The 24,826-nt window shown below is 37.9% G+C and overlaps 1 protein-coding gene across 1 annotated transcript; it reads left to right on the forward strand.

Annotated features, from left to right (window-relative positions):
- The first annotated feature begins 786 nt into the window (after nucleotides 1–786).
- LOC116589952 (olfactory receptor 4K14-like) lies at nucleotides 787–6,297 on the forward strand. Its single transcript, XM_032341683.1, has 2 exons — nucleotides 787–1,706; nucleotides 6,187–6,297. Exons 1-2 carry the CDS (start codon nucleotides 787–789, stop codon nucleotides 6,194–6,196), a joined length of 930 nt encoding a protein of 309 aa, XP_032197574.1. The 3' UTR covers nucleotides 6,197–6,297.
- Nucleotides 6,298–24,826: the final 18,529 nt, after the last annotated feature.

Consider the following 24,826-nt stretch of genomic DNA (forward strand, 5'->3'; position numbering starts at 1 on the left):
CCCTTTCTCAGACAACTCTCCAAATTTTTTTCTAATACATTTAGTTCACTAAATGCATTTCATTTCATTGTGGTGTTAATAATAAATTATGTGCCTCATTTTGCATTTGAATTATCATGCCAAGATATTATAAGGCTTTCTATAACTTCTCTCCAACAGATTGTTCCAACACATATTTTATAGTAATAAAATAGTTTTATGATATTTTATAAAAGAGGTTCAACTGAGGTTTGAAGGAATCATTATGCATAATACAATGAAACTAATTTCGTACCATGTCAATTGCTCTGGATTTGATACCTGCTCACTATAATTTTCTTAAATAGATGACTTAAATTTTAGTTATTTCGTGTAATGGTTATTGGTAGTACCCCACTCAGATGCTTTTTACTGGAGTGGTGGACTGAAGCTAATTTCCAGATGACACCATAACTATTTTTTTTTTAGCATTTTCTTTAGCTGTGCTGCTTTCCTCACTCACTTCTTACAAGAGCACCCTCTCAATAAATAATTTACATGAAAATCCCATCTCAGACTTTGCTTTTTGGAAAGTCAATCTTAGACATTTAGCTTCTTTTAAAAGGCATAGTGGCATAAATATTTTGCCAAGAATTGTCTTTCCAGTTATATTTTCACTCTCAGATATAAATTCTCATTTTCAGTGAAACTTAACTTTCAATGAAATTAATTTCCAACTGAATTCTAAAAATTAAGTACTCTTTCCCATGCCAGTAACTGACAATCTATCCTTTTCTCTAGGTTATTTTAGAGGACACACTGAATAAAATGGATAAAGGAAATGTGTCTACAGTGTCAGAATTTGTGCTTCTGGGACTTTGCCACTCATGGAATATGCAGGTCTTATTCTTAATAATATTTTTTATACTTTACCTGATTATCATATCTGGAAATCTTGTCATTATGATCCTAATCATCACTGACCCCCATCTTCATTGCCCCATGTACTTCTTGTTGGCCAACCTGTCCTTTGTTGATATGTGGCTTTCTTCAGTCACCACTCCAAAGATGATCACAGACTTTCTTAGGGAGAACAAGACTATTTCCTTTGGAGGGTGTATGTGCCAGATCCTCTATGTACATTTTGTTGGAGGGGGTGAGATGGTGCTATTAGTGGTAATGGCCTATGACCGCTTTGTAGCCATCTGCAAGCCACTGCACTATTCAACCATTATGAGCCTGCAAAAATGCACTGGGCTGGTGGTGACTTCCTGGACCATTGGCTTTGTGCATGCTATGAGTCAAATGGCTGTGATTGTGCAATTGCCCTTCTGTGGCCCCAGGGAAATTGACAGCTTCTTCTGTGACATACCCCTGGTAATCAAGCTTGCCTGCATAGATTCCTACAATTTGGGAATATTAATGAACACTGACAGTGGGGTTCTGGCCATGACCTGCTTTATTCTGTTGTTGATATCCTATACCTATATTCTTCTTACTATCCGCCAAAGCTCTAAAGCTGGTGCATCTAAGGCACTATCTACCTGTACTGCTCACATCACAGTGGTGGTGCTTTTATTTGGGCCTTGCATCTTCATCTATGTCTGGCCACTCAGCATCACCTGGGTGGACAAATTTCTTGCTGTCTTTTACTCTGTTATTACACCTCTCCTAAACCCAGCTATTTATACCCTGAGAAATAAAGAGATAAAAGATGCCATGAAAAGATTCAGACACTACTACATGGATTCCAAGGGAAATATTTAATGCCCAGAAAACTTACTGTAAGCACTTCAAATTGAAAATACATTGACATTTTAAAATAGGTTGAAAATCTAGGAATTCAGTTCATTTCTATATGTTATGGCTGTCTCCAAGAGCAGGAATAGGGTTAGTATAATTTTAAAAATCACATTTATTTACTCAACCAGTAGACCACCACCAAAATATATTCCTAAAACCCCACATTAGTGATCCTTCTTTCTGAGGGAATTATCTAATCAGCCTTCCTGTGCCTTTAACTATGTTAAATGAGAACCTAAAATTCATTGCACAAAGCCATCCACTCATCCTGATGGATAGTGTATCTTAATAAACCTTCTCCTAACTTCATTTGAGAAGTATTCCTCTGACATTGACTTCTTCCCTTAAAACTTTATCTAACCTCTTGTCAAGAGGCAACTGAATTATTTTTTAACTTAACTTCCTAATCATATACTAATAAGAAGGAGTGGGAGAAAAAAATAGAGATAATGCAATGAAAGTGGAAAATATGTAGGGAATAGAAATGGAGGGCATTCTGTGTTTCATTTCCATTAACTCAGTACCCATAAAAAATGGTAAAAGCTAATATTTCCCTTGGTTATCTTAGTCTTAAGGACCAATATTTATTATGTCTTACACTGTTATTAACCATTTGTGTGAAAGTCATGAAATGTAAGCTCAAGGGCAAGAGCCATGCTTTTGCTTGATTAATTCCTAAAATGGCAGTACCTAATACATGGGTTAATATATAGTAAACAATAGATTTTAATGAACATATAAAGGACAATTTTTCCATTCAAAACTTGTAACATGTATTGATTATGGCATACTGAAGTACAGTCTTTTGTATTTAAAAAATTTCCTAGGTTTCCACTTACAACTAAAATTTACCTTCTTTCTTGTAGAATTATAAATTAAGTGGATTGAAATTCATTTCTAATAATCAACAATAAAAGTCATAAAATAAATATTTGATATATGCACAGGTTTTTTCTCTTAACATGGAAACAAAATACAAAGTGACAAAAATAATGCACTTATCCTTGAAAGTCTACTCTATACCTTTGTGTTATATGTATTAATTTAAATGTTATTATTATTTCCAATGTATGACTAAGAAAATGAGACTCAGATATGTGAATTAAAGTTCTTCAGATAACACAGCCTTGTTTTTTTCTTCACTCAGGATTCAAAGATCAATTTTAATTCCAAGACTGTTCATTTAATAAATAACACTACCCAATATGATAGAAAATTATTTTCAACAAAGAAAGTGAAAGAGTGAAATATGTCAAGAATACCAGAGTATTTCTATTAACCTAACAAAATAAACAATATATTGGAAATAGCATAATTTGCAATCAATTTGACCACGCAATATAAACTGGGACTGAGAGATACATCTCCTAAAGACAAGCCCACACACAAATGGTAGAAAAGTATTAATAGTCAACCACTTACTTGTCTCTATCTTGGCCTATAGCCTCAATTCATTCTCATGAGTACACCATTCATTCACTATACTGTCACCACTGTATGTTTTAAGCAGTCTTTATTTTTTTCTGCTCAGAATACTGAGAATCTTTTTTCTCTGTCTATCCTTATTAGATAAACCTGAGTGTTAAATATGATTTTTATTGATTTCCTAATATTGCAAAAGTAGAAGGGCTTAAGAATATAATCTGCCATAACAAAATCCAAGATCTACATGCTCTCAACTCAAACGTTTTAGTCACTTTCTTCCATGCTATCCAAGTTTAGTATTTATCTCCTTAATTCTGACTGGTTTCTATTAGAATCAGCTTCACAGACATTAATCTAGAGGACTTGTAGTTAAGCATACTCTCTCGTCAAACTCAAATGGCCAATAATGAGTCTTAATTTCCACTTAATGAAAATGTTATCTACTCTGGTGGAAGCATTTCTTCCTTAGGCACCAAGACCTCCAACACAGTAGAGCTTAGAGTGATAGAGATGAGAAGCAAAAATTTTTGAGTGAATTGTTATGTGTAACAGTGAGAGGATCTACCATATCTACAGTATGATACCCAAATTCAGAGAAGAAAGATCTCATCTTCGTAAAGAGCCATAAAGTCTTCAGTATACCATTCTACCATTCTATTAGACCATTTTTTTGTGAGTGAACAAGTGTTAATATCAGTGCATTCCATGGTCATGAGACCACTGCTGAACCTGTTTGGTTATAAAATAAATTCCCTGATCAGATACAGTGTTATTCAGAATACCACCATTGTGATAAAGCATTTTTAAATCCATGGATGGTATAGTAGCCTATGATATTGGTAGAGTAGCCTGTGATATTTGGTTGGGAAAAAACTTCATACCCATAATACATGTTCATTTCAGTAGTCAAAATTGTACTTCTTCAACAATGGAAATGTCTCAATACATTTTTTTTTTAAAAGAAGTTATTTATTTGACAGAGAGAGAGCATAAGCAGTGAGCAGCAGAAGGAGAAGGAGAAGGAGGCTCCCTACTGAGCAAGAAGCCCAATGCAGGACTCGATCCCAGGACCCTGGGATCATGACCTGAGCCCAAGGCAGATGCTTAACTGACTGAGACACCCAGGAACACTCTCAATAAAATTAACTTACCACCAGGACATTGGTGGATCCCCACAGTAAATTGTGTCACTTAGTTGCTCAACATTAAAGGGGTAAATCATACTAACAGCCAGATCAAGCTTTGTAAGGAATTTCAGGTTGTTTAGCAATGAGTGATCTCCAATCCTGGTCATTTTGCATAGCAATTCATTTGTCAAGCACTGAGATGGCTGAATAAAGAGGTTAATGTGGTCATAATTTGTTTTTTGTCTACCTTACTTCTAAAGTTTCCTCTCTAGTAGATGCCCAGAAGTATATATTCACATGGGACGTCTATATTTCCAAAATGTGTGCCCATTCTGAAAGATGTATCACCAGAACTCTCCCCCAGGAATTCTCTGTCAGTAGACTTCCAATTCTATTCATTACAAGCCCTGACTATCTAATCACACCATTAGTAACTATTCATGGACAAATATATATCCATGCTTCTAGTCAAACAAAGTTGACAACCAAAGGTACTGCTTGAAATTCTTCCCAAAGGGAGAATTTCTCCTCATCACACTCCTTCAGGGACATAATCATAATACTACCATAGCTAACAAATACCTAACCATATTACTCCACTAAACTGAGGCAGTAAAACTGTGGACTTTCACTTTTAGTTGCTGCTAATTATATCAAACAAAACCAACTGTATATTCAGGTCCAAATTTTTAAATTTTTAGTCCATGGGTTTTAGGGAAAGCCCCATGTAGCCAAAGATGTATAATTAATAAGAGAAGGAAATCAGACAGTAGTAGTTGTTAAAGGACTTTACTCTAATCTGATGTAACTTCTTAGGCCTCTGGACCTTCTAAGCCCAACTTCTTGCCATTTCCACATAATGATATCATGTTGTTTCTGCATCTTAATTTTGTGCCTTAAAGAATAAAACAGCATTCAGTTTGTGATGATGGATAGCAGAAAGCACACAATCACTTGAAGCCCAAATTTAGGCATTTAATAACTACTAGAGCTCAGTGGGATGCTAGCCGCTGGACCCATTGAAACTTTACTAAGGTGGTTTATTTCCCAGTATCTACTCAGATAGGTCTATAGCATCCACAAAAAATCCACTTGCATTTTTTTCCTTTCACTGGGTCTAAACAGAATTACCCCATCAATGTAGTAGACTGGTATGATGTTTGATGAGATATCAAAATGATCAAAATTTCTGCAAAACACAACAAATGGATGAATTTTATGGTATGTGTATTATAGCTTTATAATAAAGATTATATATATATGTAGATATAATACATCTATATAAAGATTATATCTATATATGGTCTTTATTATAAATCTGTAATACTTATAAATTCGAAGTCTGTTAACTATACAAACAAAATGTATACCTTCAAGTGAATAAATATACAAATGTAAAGCTGCCTCCATGAAACAATCCACAATATAGTTTACTTATTATATTAAGTTAATCTCAAAACAATTCTCTTAATGTAATACTGAAAGTGATATTTGGCAAAAGGAAACAGACACATTCCTCTGACCTGGTTCCACACAGTAATGCAAAAGGCAGATTATAAGATTATTTTCTAATCATAAATGTTATAGTCATTCAGAAAGACAGACAACACCTTCATTCACAATCCTTCTACTCCTTTCTTTTCCTTCCTTCTCTTCTCATCTTTAATGGCTCTGTGCTGGTCAGATTATATTTAGAGTATTAAACTTCGTACCAAGAATCTAAAGTCCATTCAAAGAGAGTAAGGAAACAGAACCATATTATATGAGGACCACTTCTAAAAATTTAGAAATGCTTAGCCTAAAGAAAAAAAAATGTGGAAAAAAGAATGTGGAATAGTAGCAAAGAAAACTATAATTAAGATCCTTTTGGGGCACCTGGGTAGCTCAGTCAGTTAAGTGTCTGCCTTCCACTTGGGACATGACCCCATAGTCCTGAGATAGAAATCCAAGTCGGGCTCCCTGCTCAGTAGGGAGCCTGCTTCTCCCTCTCTCTGCTTGCTATTTCCCTTGCTTATGTGGGCTCTTTCTCTCTCAAATAAATAAAATCTTTTAAACAATTATATATATATATATATATATATATATATATATATATATATATATATCCTCTTCCCCAACTCCTATGCAGTGGTACAAAGGCTCTCTTTGGGTGAGAGAAAGGCTTTGAAGACAAATCCCCCCTGCAACCCTATCTGAGATAACTGACTTCATTTGGACCTTGATATGGAGAATTCCATAATGAAGGGCATTCTCAAAAACATGGGTATCTTGGTGAAGAGCAATTAAAAAGGTGTTGGAATTTCCATGATACTGGCAGCCATAAACAAAACAGCAGAGAAGCTAGACATTTGACAGAAGGAACCAGCCAAGAAGAACCCTCCTGAGATCATAAACCTGGGGGACAGGAAGGCTTTTTATGTGCTGAGCTGTACTCACTCAGGAGGAATGACTCCAGCTTGAAAGCATCTCCCAACCCACACAAAGATCCAATGAAATATGAAGGTTCATAGGGCATGGGGATGGAAGCATAACTTCTGAAAAATAAGCCACTCTGATCTACAAGCAAATCCTAGGAAGCCAGCATTAAAAAAAAAAAAATCACACACATTTCTGGATGTTTGGAAGGCTCTATGCATGTTAAATCCAAATATGTTTCCACTTCTTACAAAGCAATGTCCTTAATTTCACAAATTAAATTGTAATTCTGCAAACAACAAAATTAAATTTTGTGGTTGATTTCAGCAAGATTACATCTGTAACTACAAAAGCAAGATATTTAAAAGCTGCCATAACATTTTTCTGGTTCTCGGACTGTAACTTGAAATGAATTTCTAAAAATCTGAGTTTGTCATTTCTTTCTGTAAGTATTCAGAAGAATCCATCACATACTGTGCTCCTTATCTGCAATTAATGTTATCATTAAGTAACAGAATGGCCAAGTACAACAGCCACACTTGTTCAGTTGGCACTTCAATACAATCAACACAATTATTCATAAGACCACTACCTGCTGGTAATGGGCTTACTAGCATGCCATTTCACGTTGGCAATAATTTCTGGCTGAGTCCATTTCCAAGCACAAGACCAAGCTAATTCCCAAATCCCATCCTTAAGGATCTACTTCCCTGGGACCATTCTGTTACAAATTTATGAATTAGGAGACAAAAGACCTATCTATTCTTTCAATAAAATAATATCATTTAAAGATGTATAAGTAGGTCATGAATAATGAAAAATAATAAACCTTTTAAAACACTAAGAGATCATTTTAAAAACAGCCAAAGGACAAAAAAAGGGGGCCCCTCAGGGCTGGAGGAATAAAGGGGAGAATTCAGCATTATTAAAACTTAGAAGCTTGCAAAAGAACTCCACAGACTTGAAACTAAGACCTATGAAAAGAGGTATGTAGCTGGTGCTACTTCTCTAAAACAGTTTCTGTAAAATATCACTTCATTCTCATAACATGTTACAGATATAATGTGTATTTTTGTAAAACATTTAACAGCGTCTTACACATAGTAAACATATATACTACAACAGCTACCAGAGGTCATCCATTATTGTTAGCATAAAGTTCAAAACTTGATGTTTTTCAAGATCTAAGGCCCTGCATAAGGTTGTTTCTTTCTGCAGAAACATCCCCAAAACGCTCTCCTCCTTATCATCTCAGTTTCTTCAGGCCATGGATAAGGAACACAAACAAATAAAAACAACAACCACAGATGATACAATCCTAGAAATATATAGCATATTCCCAAAGAACATATATATTTATTATTTGCTGTCTGTTTATTCCAGGCAATGGTTTCTTTAAAACAAAACCCAAAGCACAATCCACAAAGAAAAAAACAGATACACTGGACTTCATCTAAACTATTTGTGTGTCAAAGAATACACTCAAGAAAGTGGAAATAAAACCTACAGATTAGAGGAAGTAGTGAGGAAGAGTGATATCTCTGATGAGGGTCTTGTAGTCCATTGAATGGTGGCCCTCAAAAAGATATGTCTATATACTGCATCACAGCTCCTAAAACTGTTAATGTGACCTTATTTGAAAAAAGAAAATCTTTACAAATGTAATGAGTGTTTTGAGATGACATTATTTTGGAGAAGGTAGGCTGACTCTAAATCTAGTAACAATTATCCAAATAAGAGACAAAGAAGCAAAGTTAAAGAATACAGAGAGTAAGACCATGTGAAGATGGAAGTCCAGGATGACATTATGTAGTCACAAGCCACAGAATACCTGCAGCCACCAGATGTTGGAAGTGGCAAGGAAGGATTCTTCCCTAGAGTCTTAGGAGGGTACTTAGCCCTGCCAATGCATTGATTTCAAACTTCTAGCCTCTAAAATTGAAAGAAACTGAATTTCTGTTTTAAACTATGAAAATGGTGGTAATTTGTTATGGCAGCCCTAGAAAACGAATACAGGTCTAAAAATAAAGAACACTTAAAACTCAACAATAAAAACAATCTAATTTTAAAGTCAATGTGATATTTGAAAATACATTTCTCTTGAGAAGATAAACAAATGGCCAACCAAGAAGCACATGAAAAGATGTAACATCATTAGTCATTAGAGAAATGCAAATCAAAAACTGCAATGTAATCTCACTTCACATCCACTGGATTGGCCATAATAAAAAAATAATAAAATAACAAGTACTGGTGACAACATGGAGAAATGAGAATGTGCATACACTGTTGGGGGAAAGGAAAATGGTGCAGCCCCTGTGTAAATAATCTCACAGTTCCTCAAAATGCTAAACATAAAGTTACAATGTGACACAGTGTGTGTGTGTGTGTGTATATATATATATATATCTATATCTATATATATATATATATCCCATATGAGCTCCACTCAAGAGAGCTGAAAACAGGTTTTGACAAAAATTGTGCACAAATGTTTGTAGAAACACTTTCACAACAGCCAGCAGTATAGACAACCCAAACTTCCACCAATTGATGAATGGATAAACAAAATGTGGCATTTTTACATAGTGGAATATTATTTAGCCATAAAAGAAATGAAATTCTTATACATACTACAAAATAGATGAAACTTCAAAACATTATGCTCAGTGAAAGAAGCCATACACTCAAAAAGCTATGTAAGATTCCATATATATAAAATGTCCAGAAAAGTTAAATCCATAGAGACAGAAAGTAGATTCATGGTTGTCAGGAGGTATGAGGAGAAGGAAACTGGGGTTGACTACTAAAAGGTATGAGGGTAATTTCTGTAATGAAAATGTCCTAAGAAATAGAAAATAGGAAGAGTTACCTTGGTCAAAAGTTATAAAAGGCCAGGAATACAAATTCACTCATCACAAATTAGTTCCTTCTACTTACTGGTTTTGTGTTTACATAAAAGAAAAAAAGAAACTAAAATTAAGTATGTTAGAAATGTTGAAAGAATATTTAAATTGGTTTCCAATTGTGGGCCATTTTAAACAATCTTTACTATCAGGCACTAGGTGCTTTTAAAAATTCATTCATTCAGTTAGTTTTTATTACCCACCTACTGAAAATACTATTAAAATACTATACATCAGATACTATGTCAAGTTCTGGCATAAAATTCCCACCTGCCTTCAGGAAGTATACTCCTTAGTGAAGTAACTTGACATTAAATAACCAATCACTGGTGTTTCCAGTTATGTTAAATGTATACTTAAATAATGTATTGTATTGTTATGCTATAAAATCTGATCAATATTCATAGACCCACCAGGTGGTGGGTATTATAGAGGGCACGGATTGCATGGAGCACGGGGTGTGGTGCAAAAATAATGAATACTGTTATGCTGGAAATAAAAAAAAAATAAAAATTAAAAAAAAAATAAAGCAGCAAAAAAAAAAAAAATTCATAGACCCAAAATATCTACCTTTGTATAATTATATTATTTGAAAAAATTTTTTTTCTGCTTCTCCTCCTTCTAGCCTACTTGTGCTCTCTTGTGCATGCTCTCTCAAATAAATAGATAAATAAATAAATAAATAAAATATTTTAAAAAATTAAGTTCCTTATTTCTTTTAATCCAAGTAACTCTATTTTTTACATACCATATTTGTTTGAGGGGATTTTTTTTAAAATGTTAGTCACCATACAGTACATCATTAGTGCTCTATGTAATATGTGCCCTCCTTAACACCCAACACTGGGCTAACCCATGCCCCCAATCCCCACCCCTCTGAAACTCTCAGTTTGTTTCCTGTAGTCCATAGTCTCTAATAGTTTGTCTCCCCCTTCATTTTTCCATCCTTCTCCTAATGTCCTCTATGCTATTCGTTATATTTCACATATAAGTGACACTACATGATAACTGTCTTTCTCTGTTTATTTCACTTAGTATAATTTCCTCCAGTTCCATCTATGTCAGTGCAAAAGGTGGGTATTCAACCTTGCTGATGGCTGAGTGATATTCCATTGTAAATAAGGACCACATCTTCTCTATCCATTCATCTGTTGAAGGGCATCTCAGCTCCTTTCCACAGTTTGACTATTGTGGACACTGCTGTTATGAATACTGGGGTACATGCACTAAGATACCTTAGAATAAACCTAACCAAAGAGGTAAAGGATCTATACTCCAGAAATTACAGAACACTCATGAAAGAAATCAAAGACGACAGAAAAAGATGGAAAAACATTCTGGGCTCACGGATCAAAAGAATAAATATTGCTAAAATGTCTGTGCTGCCCAGAGCAATCTATACTTTTAATGCCGTCCTGGTCAAAATACCATCAGCATTTTTCAAAGTGCTGGAACAAACAATCCTAAAATGTGTATGGAACCAGAAAAGGCCCTGAATTGTGAAGGAAATGCTGAAAAAGAAAAACAAAGCTGGGGGCATCACGTTGCCACATTTCAAGCTATTTTACAAAGCTGTGATCACCAAGACAACATGGTAATAGCACAAAAACAGACACACAGATCAATGGAACAGAGTAGAGAGCCCAGATATGGACCCTCAACTTTATGGTAAAATAATCTAATACAAAGCAGGAAAAAATATTCAATGGAAAAAAGACAGTCTCTTCAATAAATGGTTCAGGGAAAATTAGACAGGTACACACAACAGAAGATGAAACTCAACCACTCTCCCACACCAAACATAAACATAAACTCAAAATGGATGAAAGACCTCAATGTGAGAAAGGAATCCATTAAAATACTAAAGGAGAACATAAACAGTAACCCCTTTAACATCAATCATGACAACTTCTTTCAAGACACATCTCCGAAGGCAAGGGAAACACAAGTGAAAATGAATTTTGGGGACCTCAAGATAAAAGGCTACTTCATAGCAAAGGAAACAGTCAACAAAATAGCATTTCTTTCATGTACCTTTCCCTTTCTTTTACTTTAGCCAACCTATAGTGTGACATTCAAGGGAGTTTCTTATAGCTTATACTTGGATCATGTTATTTTATCCATTCTGGCAATCTTTGCCTTTTAATTGGTATATTAATTAAGAGCATTTATATAAATGATATGTTTGGGCTTAAGTATTTTCATTTTCAACTGTTGATTTCCCACTTGACCAGTCTCAGATTGAACACTGATAGGCATTGATAAAAAATACATTTGTCTTACTTTGTTTATAGTCTTACTTTTGGTTTGTTTTGTGCTATTATTAACATGTCCTCTATAGTACTCTCTCCTTTACTTGCCGTTCTTAATTTTTTGAAATTTATTTTTATATTTTTTGGTATAAAACTTTATAACTTATTTTATCATCTATCTTTCTGTAATATGCTTAGTTACCTCACACATACAAAAATGGGCTTCAATTTTTGGGTTGCCATTTTCATTATATTTTCTGACTCCTACTGATGAGAAAAGTCAACAAATCATTCCAGGTTTTACCTATCTCCCCGAAGTCTGTAACATACAATGGTAAAAATATTAGATTGGCAGCTGACTTATCCACAGAGACCTGGCAGGCCAGAAAGAGCTGGCATGATATTTTAAGAGCACTATCTGAGAAAAACATGCAGCCAAGAATACTATATCCAGCTAGGCTATCATTGAAAATAGAAGGAGAGATTAAAAGCTTCCAGGACAAACAAAAACTGAAAGAATTTGCAAACACCAAACCAGCTCTACAGGAAATAGTGAAAGGGGTCCTCTAAGCAAAGAGAGAGCTTACAAGTGGTAGATCAGAAAGGAACAGAGACCATATACAGTAACACTCACCTTACAGGCAATACAATGGCACTAAATTCATATCTCTCAATAGTTACCCTGAATGTTAATGGGCTAAATGCCCCTGTCAAAAGACACAGGGTATTAGAATGGATAAAAAAACAAAACCCATCTATATGTTGCCTCCAAGAAACTCATTTTAAGCCCGAAGACACCTCCAGATTTAAAATGAGGGGGTGGAAAAGAATTTACCATGCTAATGGACATCAGAAGAAAGCAGGAGTGGCAATCCTTATATCAAATCAATTAGATTTTAAGCCAAAGAGTATAATAAGAGATAAGGAAGGACACTATATCATACTCAAAGGGTCTGTCCAAAAAGAAGATTTAACAATTTTAAATATCTATGCCCCCAACGTGGGAGCAGCCAACTATATAAATCAATTAATAACAAAATCAAAGAAACACATAAACAATAATACAATAATAGAAGGGGACTTTAACACTCCCCTCACTGAAAAGGACAGATCATCCAAGCAAAAGATCAGCAAGGAAATAAAGGCCTTAAACGACACACTGGACCAGATGGACATCACAGATATATTCAGAACATTTCATCCCAAAGCAACAGAATACACATTCTTCTCTAGTGCACATGGAACATTCTCCAGAATAGATCATATCCTCGTCCTAAATCAGGACTCAACAGGTATCAAAAGATTGGGATCATTCCCTGCATATTTTCAGACCACAATGCTCTAAAGCTAGAACTTAACCAGAAGAGGAAGTTTGGAAAGAACCCAAATACATGGAGACTAAACAGTTTCCTTCTAAAGAATGAATGGGTCAACTGGGAAATTAAAGAAGAATTGAAAAAAATCATGGAAACAAATGATAATGAAAATACAACGGTTCAAAATCTGTGGGACACAACAAAGGCAGTCCTGAGAGGAAAATATATAGCGGTACAAGCCTTTCTCAAGAAACAAGAAAGGTCTCAGGTACACAACCTAACCCTACACCTAAAGGAGCTGGAGAAAGAACAAGAAAGAAACCCTAAGCCCAGCAGGAGAAGAGAAATCAAAAAGATCAGAGCAGAAATCAATGAAATAGAAACCAAAAAGACAATAGAACAAATCAACGAAACTAGGAGCTGGTTCTTTGAAAGAATTAATAAAATTGATAAACCCCTGGCCCGACTTATCAAAAAGAAAAGAGAAAGGACCCAAATAAATAAAATCATGAATGAAAGAGGAGAGATCACAACTAACACCAAAGAAATACAAACTATTATAAGAACATACTATGAGCAACTCTACGCCAATAAATTTGAAAATCTGGAAGAAATGGATGCATTCCTAAAAACCTATAAACTACCACAACTGAACCAGGAAGAAATAGAAAGCCTGAACAGACCCATAACCAGTAAGGAGATTGAAACAGTCATTAAAAATCTCCAAACAAAAGCCCAGGGCCAGACGGCTTCCCCAGGGGAATTCTACCAAACATTTAAAGAAGAACTAATTCCTATTCTCCTGAAACTGTTCCAAAAAATAGAAATGGAAGGAAAACTTCCAAATTCATTTTATGAGGCCAGCATCACCTTGACCCCCAAACCAGACAAGGATCCCATCAAAAAAGAGAGCTATAGACCAATATCCTTGATGAACACAGATGCGAAAATACTCACCAAAATACTAGCCAATAGGATTCAACAGTACATTAAAAGGATTATTCACCACGAGCAAGTGGGATTTATTCCAGGGCTGCAAGGTTGGTTCAACATCTGCAAATCAGTCAATGTGATACAACACATCAATAAAAGAAAGAACAAGAACCATATGATACTCTCAATAGATGCTGAAAAAGCATTTGACAAAGTACAGCATCCCTTCCTTATCAAAACTCTTCAAAGTGTAGGGATAGAGGGCACATACCTCAATATCATCAAAGCCATCTATGAAAAACCCACCGCAAATATCATTCTCAATGGAGAAAAACTGAAAGCTTTTCCGCTAAGGTCAGGAACACGGCAGGGATGTCCATTATCACCACTGCTATTCAACATAGTACTAGAGGTCCTAGCCTCAGCAATCAGACAACAAAAGGAAATTAAAGGCATCCAAATCGGCAAAGAAGAAGTCAAATTATCACTCTTCGCAGATGATATGATACTATATGTGGAAAACCCAAAAGACTCCACTCCAAAACTGCTAGAGCTTATACAGGAATTCAGTAAAGTGTCAGGATATAAAATCAATGCACAGAAATCAGTTGCATTTCTCTACACCAACAGCAAGACAGAATAAAGAGAAATTAAGGAGTCCATCCCATTTACAATTGCACCCAAAACCATAAGATACCTAGGAATAAACCTAACCAAAGAGGCACAGAATCTATACTCAGAAAACTATAAAGTACTCATGAAAGAAATTGAGGAAGACACAAAGAAATGGAAAAATGTTCCATGCTCCTGGATTGGAAGAATAAACATTGTGAAAATGTCTATGCTACCTAAAGCAATCTACACATTTAATGCAATTCTTATCAAAGTACCATCCATCTTTTTCAAAGAAATGGAACAAATAATTCTAAAATTTATATGGAACCAGAAAAGACCTCGAATAGCCAAAGGGATATTGAAAAAGAAAGCCAACGTTGGTGGCATCACAATTCCGGACTTCAAGCTCTATTACAAAGCTGTCATCATCAAGACAGCATGGTACTGGCACAAAAACAGACACATAGATCAATGGAACAGAATAGAGAGCCCAGAAATAGACCCTCAACTCTACAGTCAACTAATCTTCGACAAAGCAGGAAAGAATGTCCAATGGAAAAAAGACAGCCTCTTCAATAAATGGTGCTGGGAAAATTGGACAGCCACATGCAGAAAAATGAAATTGGACCATTTCCTTACACCACACATGAAAATAGACTCAAAATGGATGAAGGACCTCAATATGAGAAAGGAATCCATCAAAATCCTTGAGGAGAACACAGGTCAAAATCCTTTGACCTCAGCTGCAGCAACATCTTCCTAGGAACAACGCCAAAGGCAAGGGAAACCAGGGCAAAAATGAACTATTGGGATTTCATCAAGATCAAAAGCTTTTGCACAGCAAAGGAAACAGTTAACAAAATCAAAAGACAACTGACAGAATGGGAGAAGATATTTGCAAACGACATATCAGATAAAGGACTAGTGTCCTGAATCTATAAAGAACTTAGCAAACTCAACACTCAAAGAACAAATAATCCAATCAAGAAATGGGCAGAGGACATGAACAGACATTTCTGCAAAGAAGACATCCAGATGGCCAACAGACACATGAAAAAGTGCTCCATATCACTCGGCATCAGGGAAATACAAATCAAAACCACAATGAGATATCACCTCACACCAGTCAGAATGGCTAAAATAAACAAGTCAGGAAATGACAGATGCTGGCGAGGATGCGGAGAAAGGGGAACCCTCCTACACTGTTGGTGAGAATGCAAGCTGGTGCAGCCACTCTGGAAAACAGCATGGAGGTTCCTCAAAATGTTGAAAATAGAACTGCCCTATGACCCAGCAATTGCACTATTGGGTATTTACCCTAAGGATACAAACGTAGGGATCCAAAGGGGCACATGCACCCGAATGTTTATAGCAGCAATGTCCACAATAGCCAAACTATGGAAAGAACCTAGATGTCCATCAACAGATGAATGGATCAAGAAGATGTGGTATATATACACAATGGAATACTATGCAGCCATCAAAAGAAATGAAATCTTGCCATTTGCAACAACGTGGATGGAACTAGAGCGTATCATGCTTAGCGAAATAAGTCAAGCAGAGAAAGACAACTATAATATGATCTCCCTGATATGAGGAAGTGGTGATGCAACATGGAGGCTTAAGTGGGTAGGAGAAGAATAAATGAAACAAGATGGGATTGGGAGGGAGACAAAGCATAAGTGATTCTTAATCTCACAAAACAAACTGAGGGTTGCTGGGGGGAGGGGGTTTGGGAGAAGGGGGTGGGATTATGGACACTGGGGAGGGTATGTGCTTTGGTGAGTGCTGTGAAGTGTGTAAACCTGGCGATTCACAGACCTGTACCCCTGGGGATAAAAACATATGTTTATAAAAAATAAAAAATTAAAATAAATAAATAAATAAATAAATAAATAAATATCTCTCTTTCTATGTCTCTGTCTCTGTCTGTCCCTGTCCTCTTCTCTTCCCTGAAAACCCTGACTTACACCATAAATATCAAGCTAGTAATAGAAAAATTCAGAAAGCAAAATAACAATATACAAAAATATGTAAACATTTTTAAAACCTTTGTATTTTAGGAAGCACCGCAATAAAACGTAAATCCAACTATAAGCTTGTAAACTCAATTTCCAATCCTATAATCCACAAAATCACTATATAGAGTTGTGCAGACTTTAAGTGTTCAAGGCCAACTGGCCAAAGGGTCAGTTAGGGCTGACATCCACCCTGTGCTCAACCCATCCAAGAAACAATATATGCTAACTAGGCATGGGTTTGTCCCTTAGAAGCCCTTTTTCCTAATTCACATAAAGTTCCATTGCGATTATTTTAGCCCTATGACAAAGCCCTAATATCCTTAACATAGAAAAAGTATTTATAAATCAGTAAGTGAAGGAAACCTGAAGGGAAAGAAGAGGAAAGAATTTAGGAAAATTATTTTTTAAAAGGAGGAGGACAAATAGGCCAAAGAGCATTAAAAAGTTATCCTCAGTAAGCAAAACTTAACAAGGCATACTTTTATCCACATATCAGATTTGGAATAAATACATCAAACTCAGTCAGGTCTCATGAAAATGCATAATTTTGAAATAAAAGTAACAATACAAATTTAAATAACACCTGACATCTCTTGAGGACTTTCTCTATGCCGGTGCTATGTAAGGTTGATTCTTTCAATTAATCTTCACAACAGTCTAATGAGAAAAACACCATCATTACTGGTTTATAAATGAGGAGACTGAGGCTAATGTGTCTGGACACACATTGCCAGTAGCAGAGTTGATGTTCTAACCAGGTGCATGGACTCTAGAATCTCTATTCTTAAAGCTGTGTAAGGCCACCTCCTTCACTGTTAAGAGGAATGTAAGTCAGTACAACTTTTAGATAGACACTTGAGAAATATAAATCAGGCTCCCTGAAAAATACCAATACACCCTTACCTAGTATTTCTGTGATATAAAATGTCTATGATAGAGTTGGGTTAATATATAAAAAATATAACCATTTCATTTTGCCCAAATACATAAAATGAATTAATGATCGGTGTGATAGAATATAATAATAAAAATAATATTTTCGGGGCGCCTGGGTGGCTCAGTGGGTTAAACCGCTGCCTTCGGCTCAGGTCATGATCTCAGGGTCCTGGGATCGAGTCCCGCATCGGGCTCTCTGCTCAGCAGGGAGCCTGCTTCCTCCTCTCTCTGCCTGCCTCTCTGCCTACTTGTGATCTGTCTCTGTCAAATAAATAAATAAAATCTTTTAATAATAATAATAATAATATTTTCAACACATATTTCAACATATTAAGAAAAGTTCATGGTTGTTTTTTTTTGTTTGTTTGTTTGTTTGTTTGTTTGTTTGTTTTTTGAAAAAGGACACCAAGCGGGGCACCTGGGTGGCTCAGTGGGTTAAAGCCTCTGCCTTCGGCTCAGGTCATGATCTCAGGGTCCTGGGATTGATCCCCGCATCGGGCTCTTTGCTCAGCAGGGAGCCTGCTTCCTCCCCTCTCTCTCTGCCTGCCTCTCTGCCTACTTGTAATCTCTGTCTGTCAAGTAAAATAAATAAAATCTTAAAAAAAAAAGAAAGAAAAAAGGACACCAGGCTATACATGTAGTACACATTCTTCAAAGCATTGTTGAATGAAATTGACCATTGTCTCCCTCAAAGTATTTACATTCTCACAGAAAGTGCAGAAACATAAACCAAAACAAGATGGTAATTTACAATAAGGCTATGGAAAAAATCAAGCAGGATAAGAGATAGTGGGAATGCCAGAGTTTTTTTTTTTTAATAGGATGTTAAGAATAGGTTTCATTGAGAAGGTAACTTTTGACCACATACTTAAAGGAGGACATGGGAGCATCCATGTGTACATCTGGGGAAAGCAAAACACAGAGAGAACAGCCAGTGCAAAGAACTCAGGTGGCTGCTGCCTGAGGTTGTTAAACAACTCATGGGACTGAAGTGGAGTAAGATGGAGAGTGGTTTGGATGATAAGCAATTATGTGTAGGGCATAAGTCCTATAGGGCCCTGTAAGACACTACCAGCACATGGCTTTCTCTTCTGAGTGAAGTGGTGAGTGTGAGTTTTGAGTAGTGGACAGGTATTAGAACAGCTCTAACTGCTCTTGTTGGAAAACACAAGGATGGAAGCTAGGAGGCCAGATAAAGAGCAATTTCACTAATTCAGACCAGCTCTGATAGTGGCTCATTCCACAAATGTACACTATAAGACAGAAGCAGTCAGACTGCAGATACATTCTGAAGTTAGAGCTAACAGGACTACCTAAAGATTATTATAGGTTGTAATTATAATAGAGAAGTCAAACATGATTCCAAGGATTGTAGCCTAAGAAACTCTAAGGACAAAGTTGCCATTATGTAAGATCATAAAAACCGTATTTGTAGACAGATTGGGAGGAAAACTGAAAGGGTAAATCTGAATATATTTTATATACATATATAAAACACATATACACATTATATATACAAATATATGTATGTGTATAACTTCTAAGCTACTTTCTATGGTGCCCCACAGATCTCTAAATCTGAGTTCTTTACTTTGGATTCAGTTTTTCTTTCTGTTCCTCAGATTGCAGAATCTCAGTCAACAGTCCTCAAGTTCACTGATACTTGCTTCTAACAACCAAAACTGAGTTGAGCCCTCCTAGAGAATGTTTTGTATCTGTTATTGTACTTCTGTTCTACAATTTCTACTTTTTATTTTTTCCATCTCTTTATTAATGATATTCCCTATCATTCTTCTGCTTCAGTAGCCTTCACCCATATGATACAATGTAAGCAAAATACCAGGCCACAATCAAGCCTGTCTTCTTATAGCAGATCTTATTTTCCAAATATGTTTAAAATCAAAATCTTCCATTCTACATATTCTTCTATACTATGACCATGTTTCCCCTTATCAGGATTTACAGTAGATATGCCAGACAAATAGTTGAGTGAAGAAGCCATCTTGAAAATGGGTTCTCCAAGTCCCAGGTGAGTTCAAGTCTAAATTATGCTAACATGCATATTATAAAAACATTAAGATTGCATATTAAATCTTCCCACTTATTACAAAGATACCAGGTAATAAAGTAAATAGTTAAGGTTTTAGCCATATTATGTTTATTTAGTACACTAATGACATAAATATAAAGAAAAGAAGATACATTCCTTTTACCAAGAAATGATTGCCCCTAACACATGGTATCCTTCTTCTAGTCCTTTCCCTCTAAGTGCAGTGTGCATGTGTGTGTGTGTGTGTGTGTGTGTGTGTGTGTGTGTGTGTGTGTGAGATAGGGTGGGGAAGGGAAGGTTCCACAGCTAGGTTCTTGTTCTGCCTGAGGTACCCACAGAGGACATGCACTGCTGCTCCTGTCCCCTTGGACATTTTCAGTGATCACACATCATTTACTCAGCAGCACCACCTATTAAACAATTGGACATTTTAAATTATTTGAGTGTCATAAAATGAAGAGTACATCTTTGCCATAAATCTCTTTTTCTTTAGGACTGATTCCTATAAGCACAATTTCTGGAACACACTTCTCACATTGTTGGGAGTATTGGCTGCAGGATCCTCTATCTCTGCTCTCTTTATTTAAAAGGAGCCTTGTTCAGGAAAGGAGGGACCTCAGAGATAACAGATGAGCCCTGAAATGATGAGGAGGACAAACAAGCAGGGAGACCATCAGGGTACCTGGGAGTGACCCATGGAGCAGGGAAGAGCCTGCCTATACTGACCTCATGGGTCCTTTCCTGACAAGCATCCTTGCACCATGTCCTGGAATAAACTCATCCAAGCCCCATCCCAAGACACACCCCAGCCACTCCAGGCCTTCCTGCTCCATAACTCAGCTTCTAACTAGAGCAACCAGGCCCTCTTTCCAGGCCAGCAGAGGGGTGTTGGCTGGGCCACACCTGTCTGCTTGCTCCCTGTCCATCCTGGTTGGGCCCTTTCTTCTCAAGAAGAAACCTCTATGGTAGCACAGATCAGGGCATTACAGACATGACCTGAATGTGTTCATCCAAATGTACATTTAATGGCAACAGCAAGAACCACTTGAACCTCCATGAGCAAGAGAGAGATTTACAAAGCACATTGGGTGCTCATGGATGCTGCAGGATGGACAGAGCCTCAGCAAGGGGTTTTGGCACTGAGCATAGCCCCTCCACACCCCTCAGGCTCCTCCAGAAGTGACCCCTCCCCCCACTCCTGCCATCCCCAACCTTGATATCCCTCAAGTTCAGTTTTTGTGACAGAGGGGGCTATGTTTTCTGCTCAAGACATAAGTGAATAGAAGGGAGAGACCTCTCTCCTCTCAAAAGTCAGCTGAGGGGGAGTCCACTTGATCTGAAGCTGTAAGAGAGGTCATGCTCAGCCATCCCTGTCCACTCTGCCACAAGATGAAGCTCCCCAGGCAGAGAAAATAGATCATCAGAGAGAGGACATTTTGGGCTCTCCCTGCAAGAGAGAGAAACACCACTGAACGGGGATGAGGTGAGAGAGGAGAGCTCCAAACACTAGGGGAAGGACTGTTATGGGCTGGGACACTGCCATATTGGTCAAGGGCACAGGTTCTGTGTGGGTTTATATCAAGTGGCCAAGCTTCATCCTATCAATGTTCCCAACAAAAACCATGTTCACCTTCAGAAAATACTTTTGACACCAACCACCAAAAGGCACTGGGATCCTGACAGCCAAGGAGCCCTAAGATGCTCAGTACCAATGATTACACAGTGGGAGGAGAGGGGCAACAGGCATGATGGAGCTGAGGGCAGCTCACTTTGCCTGCTTTGGAGGGAAAGAGTACTGGTCCCCAGGCATCCCAACACCGTGTCTGAAGAACAGCCAAAATTTCAGGGACCTATGGAGTACTGGTCTCAACACTGAGGATTATCCAGGGGCCACAGACACAAGCTCTGAGTGATGTCGAGTTCCAGGGCTGGTGTGGGTCTGATGGGTGAAAAACAGTGTTGTGGGAACCCAGCTGAAGGACAGGTCACCCATACTGGCAGTGATGAAGGCTTTCTGGAAGGACAATGGAGTCAGAGGAAGCAAAGATTGCCAGACTGAGAAGAAAGAGTATGGCAGAGACCCAGAGCCCATGATAGTAGTGGGCTCACAGTGGGCTACCTTAAGCAGGTACACCTAAGGATTACTGAGTGTCTTTTGGGAACATGGATCATGTCACTCAATCCCTGTAATAATTCCATGAGGAGGGCTGAAGTGCTGTCACTGTTTGACTAATGAGGAAACTGAGGCTTTAAGAAACTGCCCCTTCCTTTTACCACACTGAAACAGAGGAAGGAGTTGAATTCAGACTTGCCACCCCTGTGGGCCCCACCTGATATGAAGGCTGCATCCAGATGCTGCAGAAGGGACTTCTCAACTCTTGGGTTACATGAACCTTTGTTATTGGTACCCAGGGAGAAACCTCCTTCTGCCCAGATAAAGGTTGGCTGGTAGGGAGAACCCAAGGCCTGCCATCATCAGACAACAGACCCTGGCCAAGTCCCTGTTGTAAGGTGCACCACTGCCCCCAGAGTTCAGTGAGGTTTGGGGATTTGGACGTGGAGCAGTTGGGTTTGGACATGGAGCAGTTGCACACCTCTGAGTTCTAGCGAGGAGCCATGGGGATGGAGTACAGAGTCCAGTGGCAGCGGGATAGCAGTTCTAGCCCCTTCTTAGCCTCCTTATAGCTGGGTGACCCGAGGCAGGGCTCTGAACCTCTGGACCCCATCTCTGAATTGGAGAATGTAACCAGTGCCACTGAGTGGGTTGTGGGAAGCAATGACTTGTACAGTTCCTGCCTGGTGCCTGGAGCACATGGGGAACCAAGTGGAAAGGCAGTCATGTTGGTGACCAATTTATCCTTGTAACTGTTTTCCACTTATTGATTTTGGTGTCATCCTTAAGAAACAGATGCCAAACCTAAGGTCAGGAAGATTTCTTCTTCTGGCTTTCTTCTGTGAGATTTATAGTTTAGCTCTTCAATTTAACTCTTTGATCCTTTTAGAGTTCACTTTCTGTCATATGAGGTGAGAGTCTAACTTCATTCAGTCATTTATAATTTCATGTATCTGCATGTGTAAGAAGGGACATCTGTGAGCCCGTGTAGTACCGTAGGTTGTTACTTGTAGGGAATTGTCAATAGGTCCCAAAGAAATGGAAGAATAAATAATCCTTAAGGCATTTCACTAAAATTGTAAAGCAAGCCCTTAAGGAGATAAACTTGCATCTTCTGTTGAGGTGGAGAAAGGTCCTTGTCACGAGCCCTCTGGTGCACAGGAGACATTGCAGGAGTGCTGTGGGGCTCCCAGATCCCTCAACAAAAGAAGCCACATTCAACGAAGAACATCTTCAAGGAAAACAAGGCAGATCAAAAACGATTCTGTGGAGCATAACAAATAACATGGAGGACATGGGTTGATGGAGAGGAGAAGGGATTTGAGGGAAATCGGAAGGGGAGATGAACCATGAGAGACTATGGACTCTGAAAAACAATCTGAGGGTTTTGAAGGGGTGGGGGTGGGAGGTTGGGGGAGCCAGGTGGTGGGTATTATGGAGGGCACATATTGCATGGAGCACTGGGTGTGGTGCAAAAACAATGAATTCTGTTACATTGAAAAGAAATAATAAATAAATAAATAAATAAATAAAATGATTCTGTAAAGTTCAATGTTTTTTCTTGGGGGGGGGTGTCCTCTAGGAAATCTACAAAAAAAGAGGCCTTTCCCAAGTGCAGTATTTTGAGAGGTATTTACTGAGCAGCTCAGTCAAGCACTGGCCTCTAGGACAGAATAATTGAGACAAGGTGGTATTCTCCCTAAACACACAGAGTGGAGGGTGGGAAAGTGTTGGGAATAATCGGTCTATGCCAGAGCTCTGTATATCTGGCTTAATGAAAATATTAAATTTTATGGATTCATTTGATTACATTCACCACATATTATTTTCAAAAATTTGAAAGCTATCACTCAGCATATCTGTATATTTTCATCTAAATCAGATTGCATCATCCTATATTGCCAGTTGTTTTAGTTATTAACAGAACATGATAGGATATAGACAGTATTATACAAAAATACTCATATAACAGATGAGAGGGAGGCAAGAGGGAGGAAGAATGGGGGACTTCATTTTATCTGGTGCCCTAAATTTAGCTAGAGAATTATCATATCATCCTGAATGCTTAAGAAGTCCACCTGAGATGTAAGAAAAGAATGGCTAAAATTCTACAACTAAAAAGCGACCATTTTTGCAAAGCAGGAGTGTGGAGAAGTGAACTGAGTGGAGATATGGGAAGACAAATGGTGGGGGGAGGGAGCCTAAGTCAGCCTGCTACCAGAAAATGATACAGCTCTGGGAGCAAAATCGAAACCTTTAGAAACCTCCCTCAGTGAGAGATGGCCCCGCCTGAAAGGTGCTCAGTGGTAAAGAGATAGTATCCCAGGTGGGACCGTGTGGTCTCAAGAACCCCAGAATCACAGGAAGAACAGTGGTGTCTGATCCTGCAGAGTTCCCAAGCATTGGAGCAGGGAATCCTGTCAGGCTCAATGAGCCCTGAAAGAGGCTCTCAACTCACTTCAGCATCCACTGTAAACTGAGGCCTGATCAGGTGACTGCTGTCCTTGTGGGGGGCCCAGCAAATTGCAGGAACAGGGTGACCCCCTACGCCTCCCTCAGGGAGGATGTGTGTGAGTGCACACTGCAGGAGTCTGCAGAGTTTGGTACACACTGTGATCTTTCAGTTCCAGGGTTAGAGATCAAGCTGGCCATTTTAATTTTCACCCTCTAAAGAGGTGTGGAAAGACATCAGGGAGCAAAAGCCATGGAGAGCAACCGACTTATATTGAGCCTGGCCCCACTCCTTGGCAAGGGGTGGTGCAACTCTACCCAAGCAAAAACACCTGAGAATCAGCATATCAGGCTCCTCCCCTGGAACACCAGCTGGAAGAACAGGACAACAGCAAGTTAATGGACCAAATAGGACTGCAAAACTGCAGTGCTACGTGAAAATAGTATATAGAACTTGATTTCCCTCATGATTCTTTTGTCTTTTCATTTAAATTTTTCCATATCT

Source organism: Mustela erminea, chromosome 5, assembly GCF_009829155.1.
Source record: "Mustela erminea isolate mMusErm1 chromosome 5, mMusErm1.Pri, whole genome shotgun sequence".
Classification (NCBI taxonomy): domain Eukaryota; kingdom Metazoa; phylum Chordata; class Mammalia; order Carnivora; family Mustelidae; genus Mustela; species Mustela erminea.

Coding starts and splice junctions, on each gene's coding strand:
- LOC116589952 (XM_032341683.1), top strand. CDS start 787: ATGGATAAAGGAAATGTGTCTACAGTGTCAGAATTTGTGCTTCTGGGA.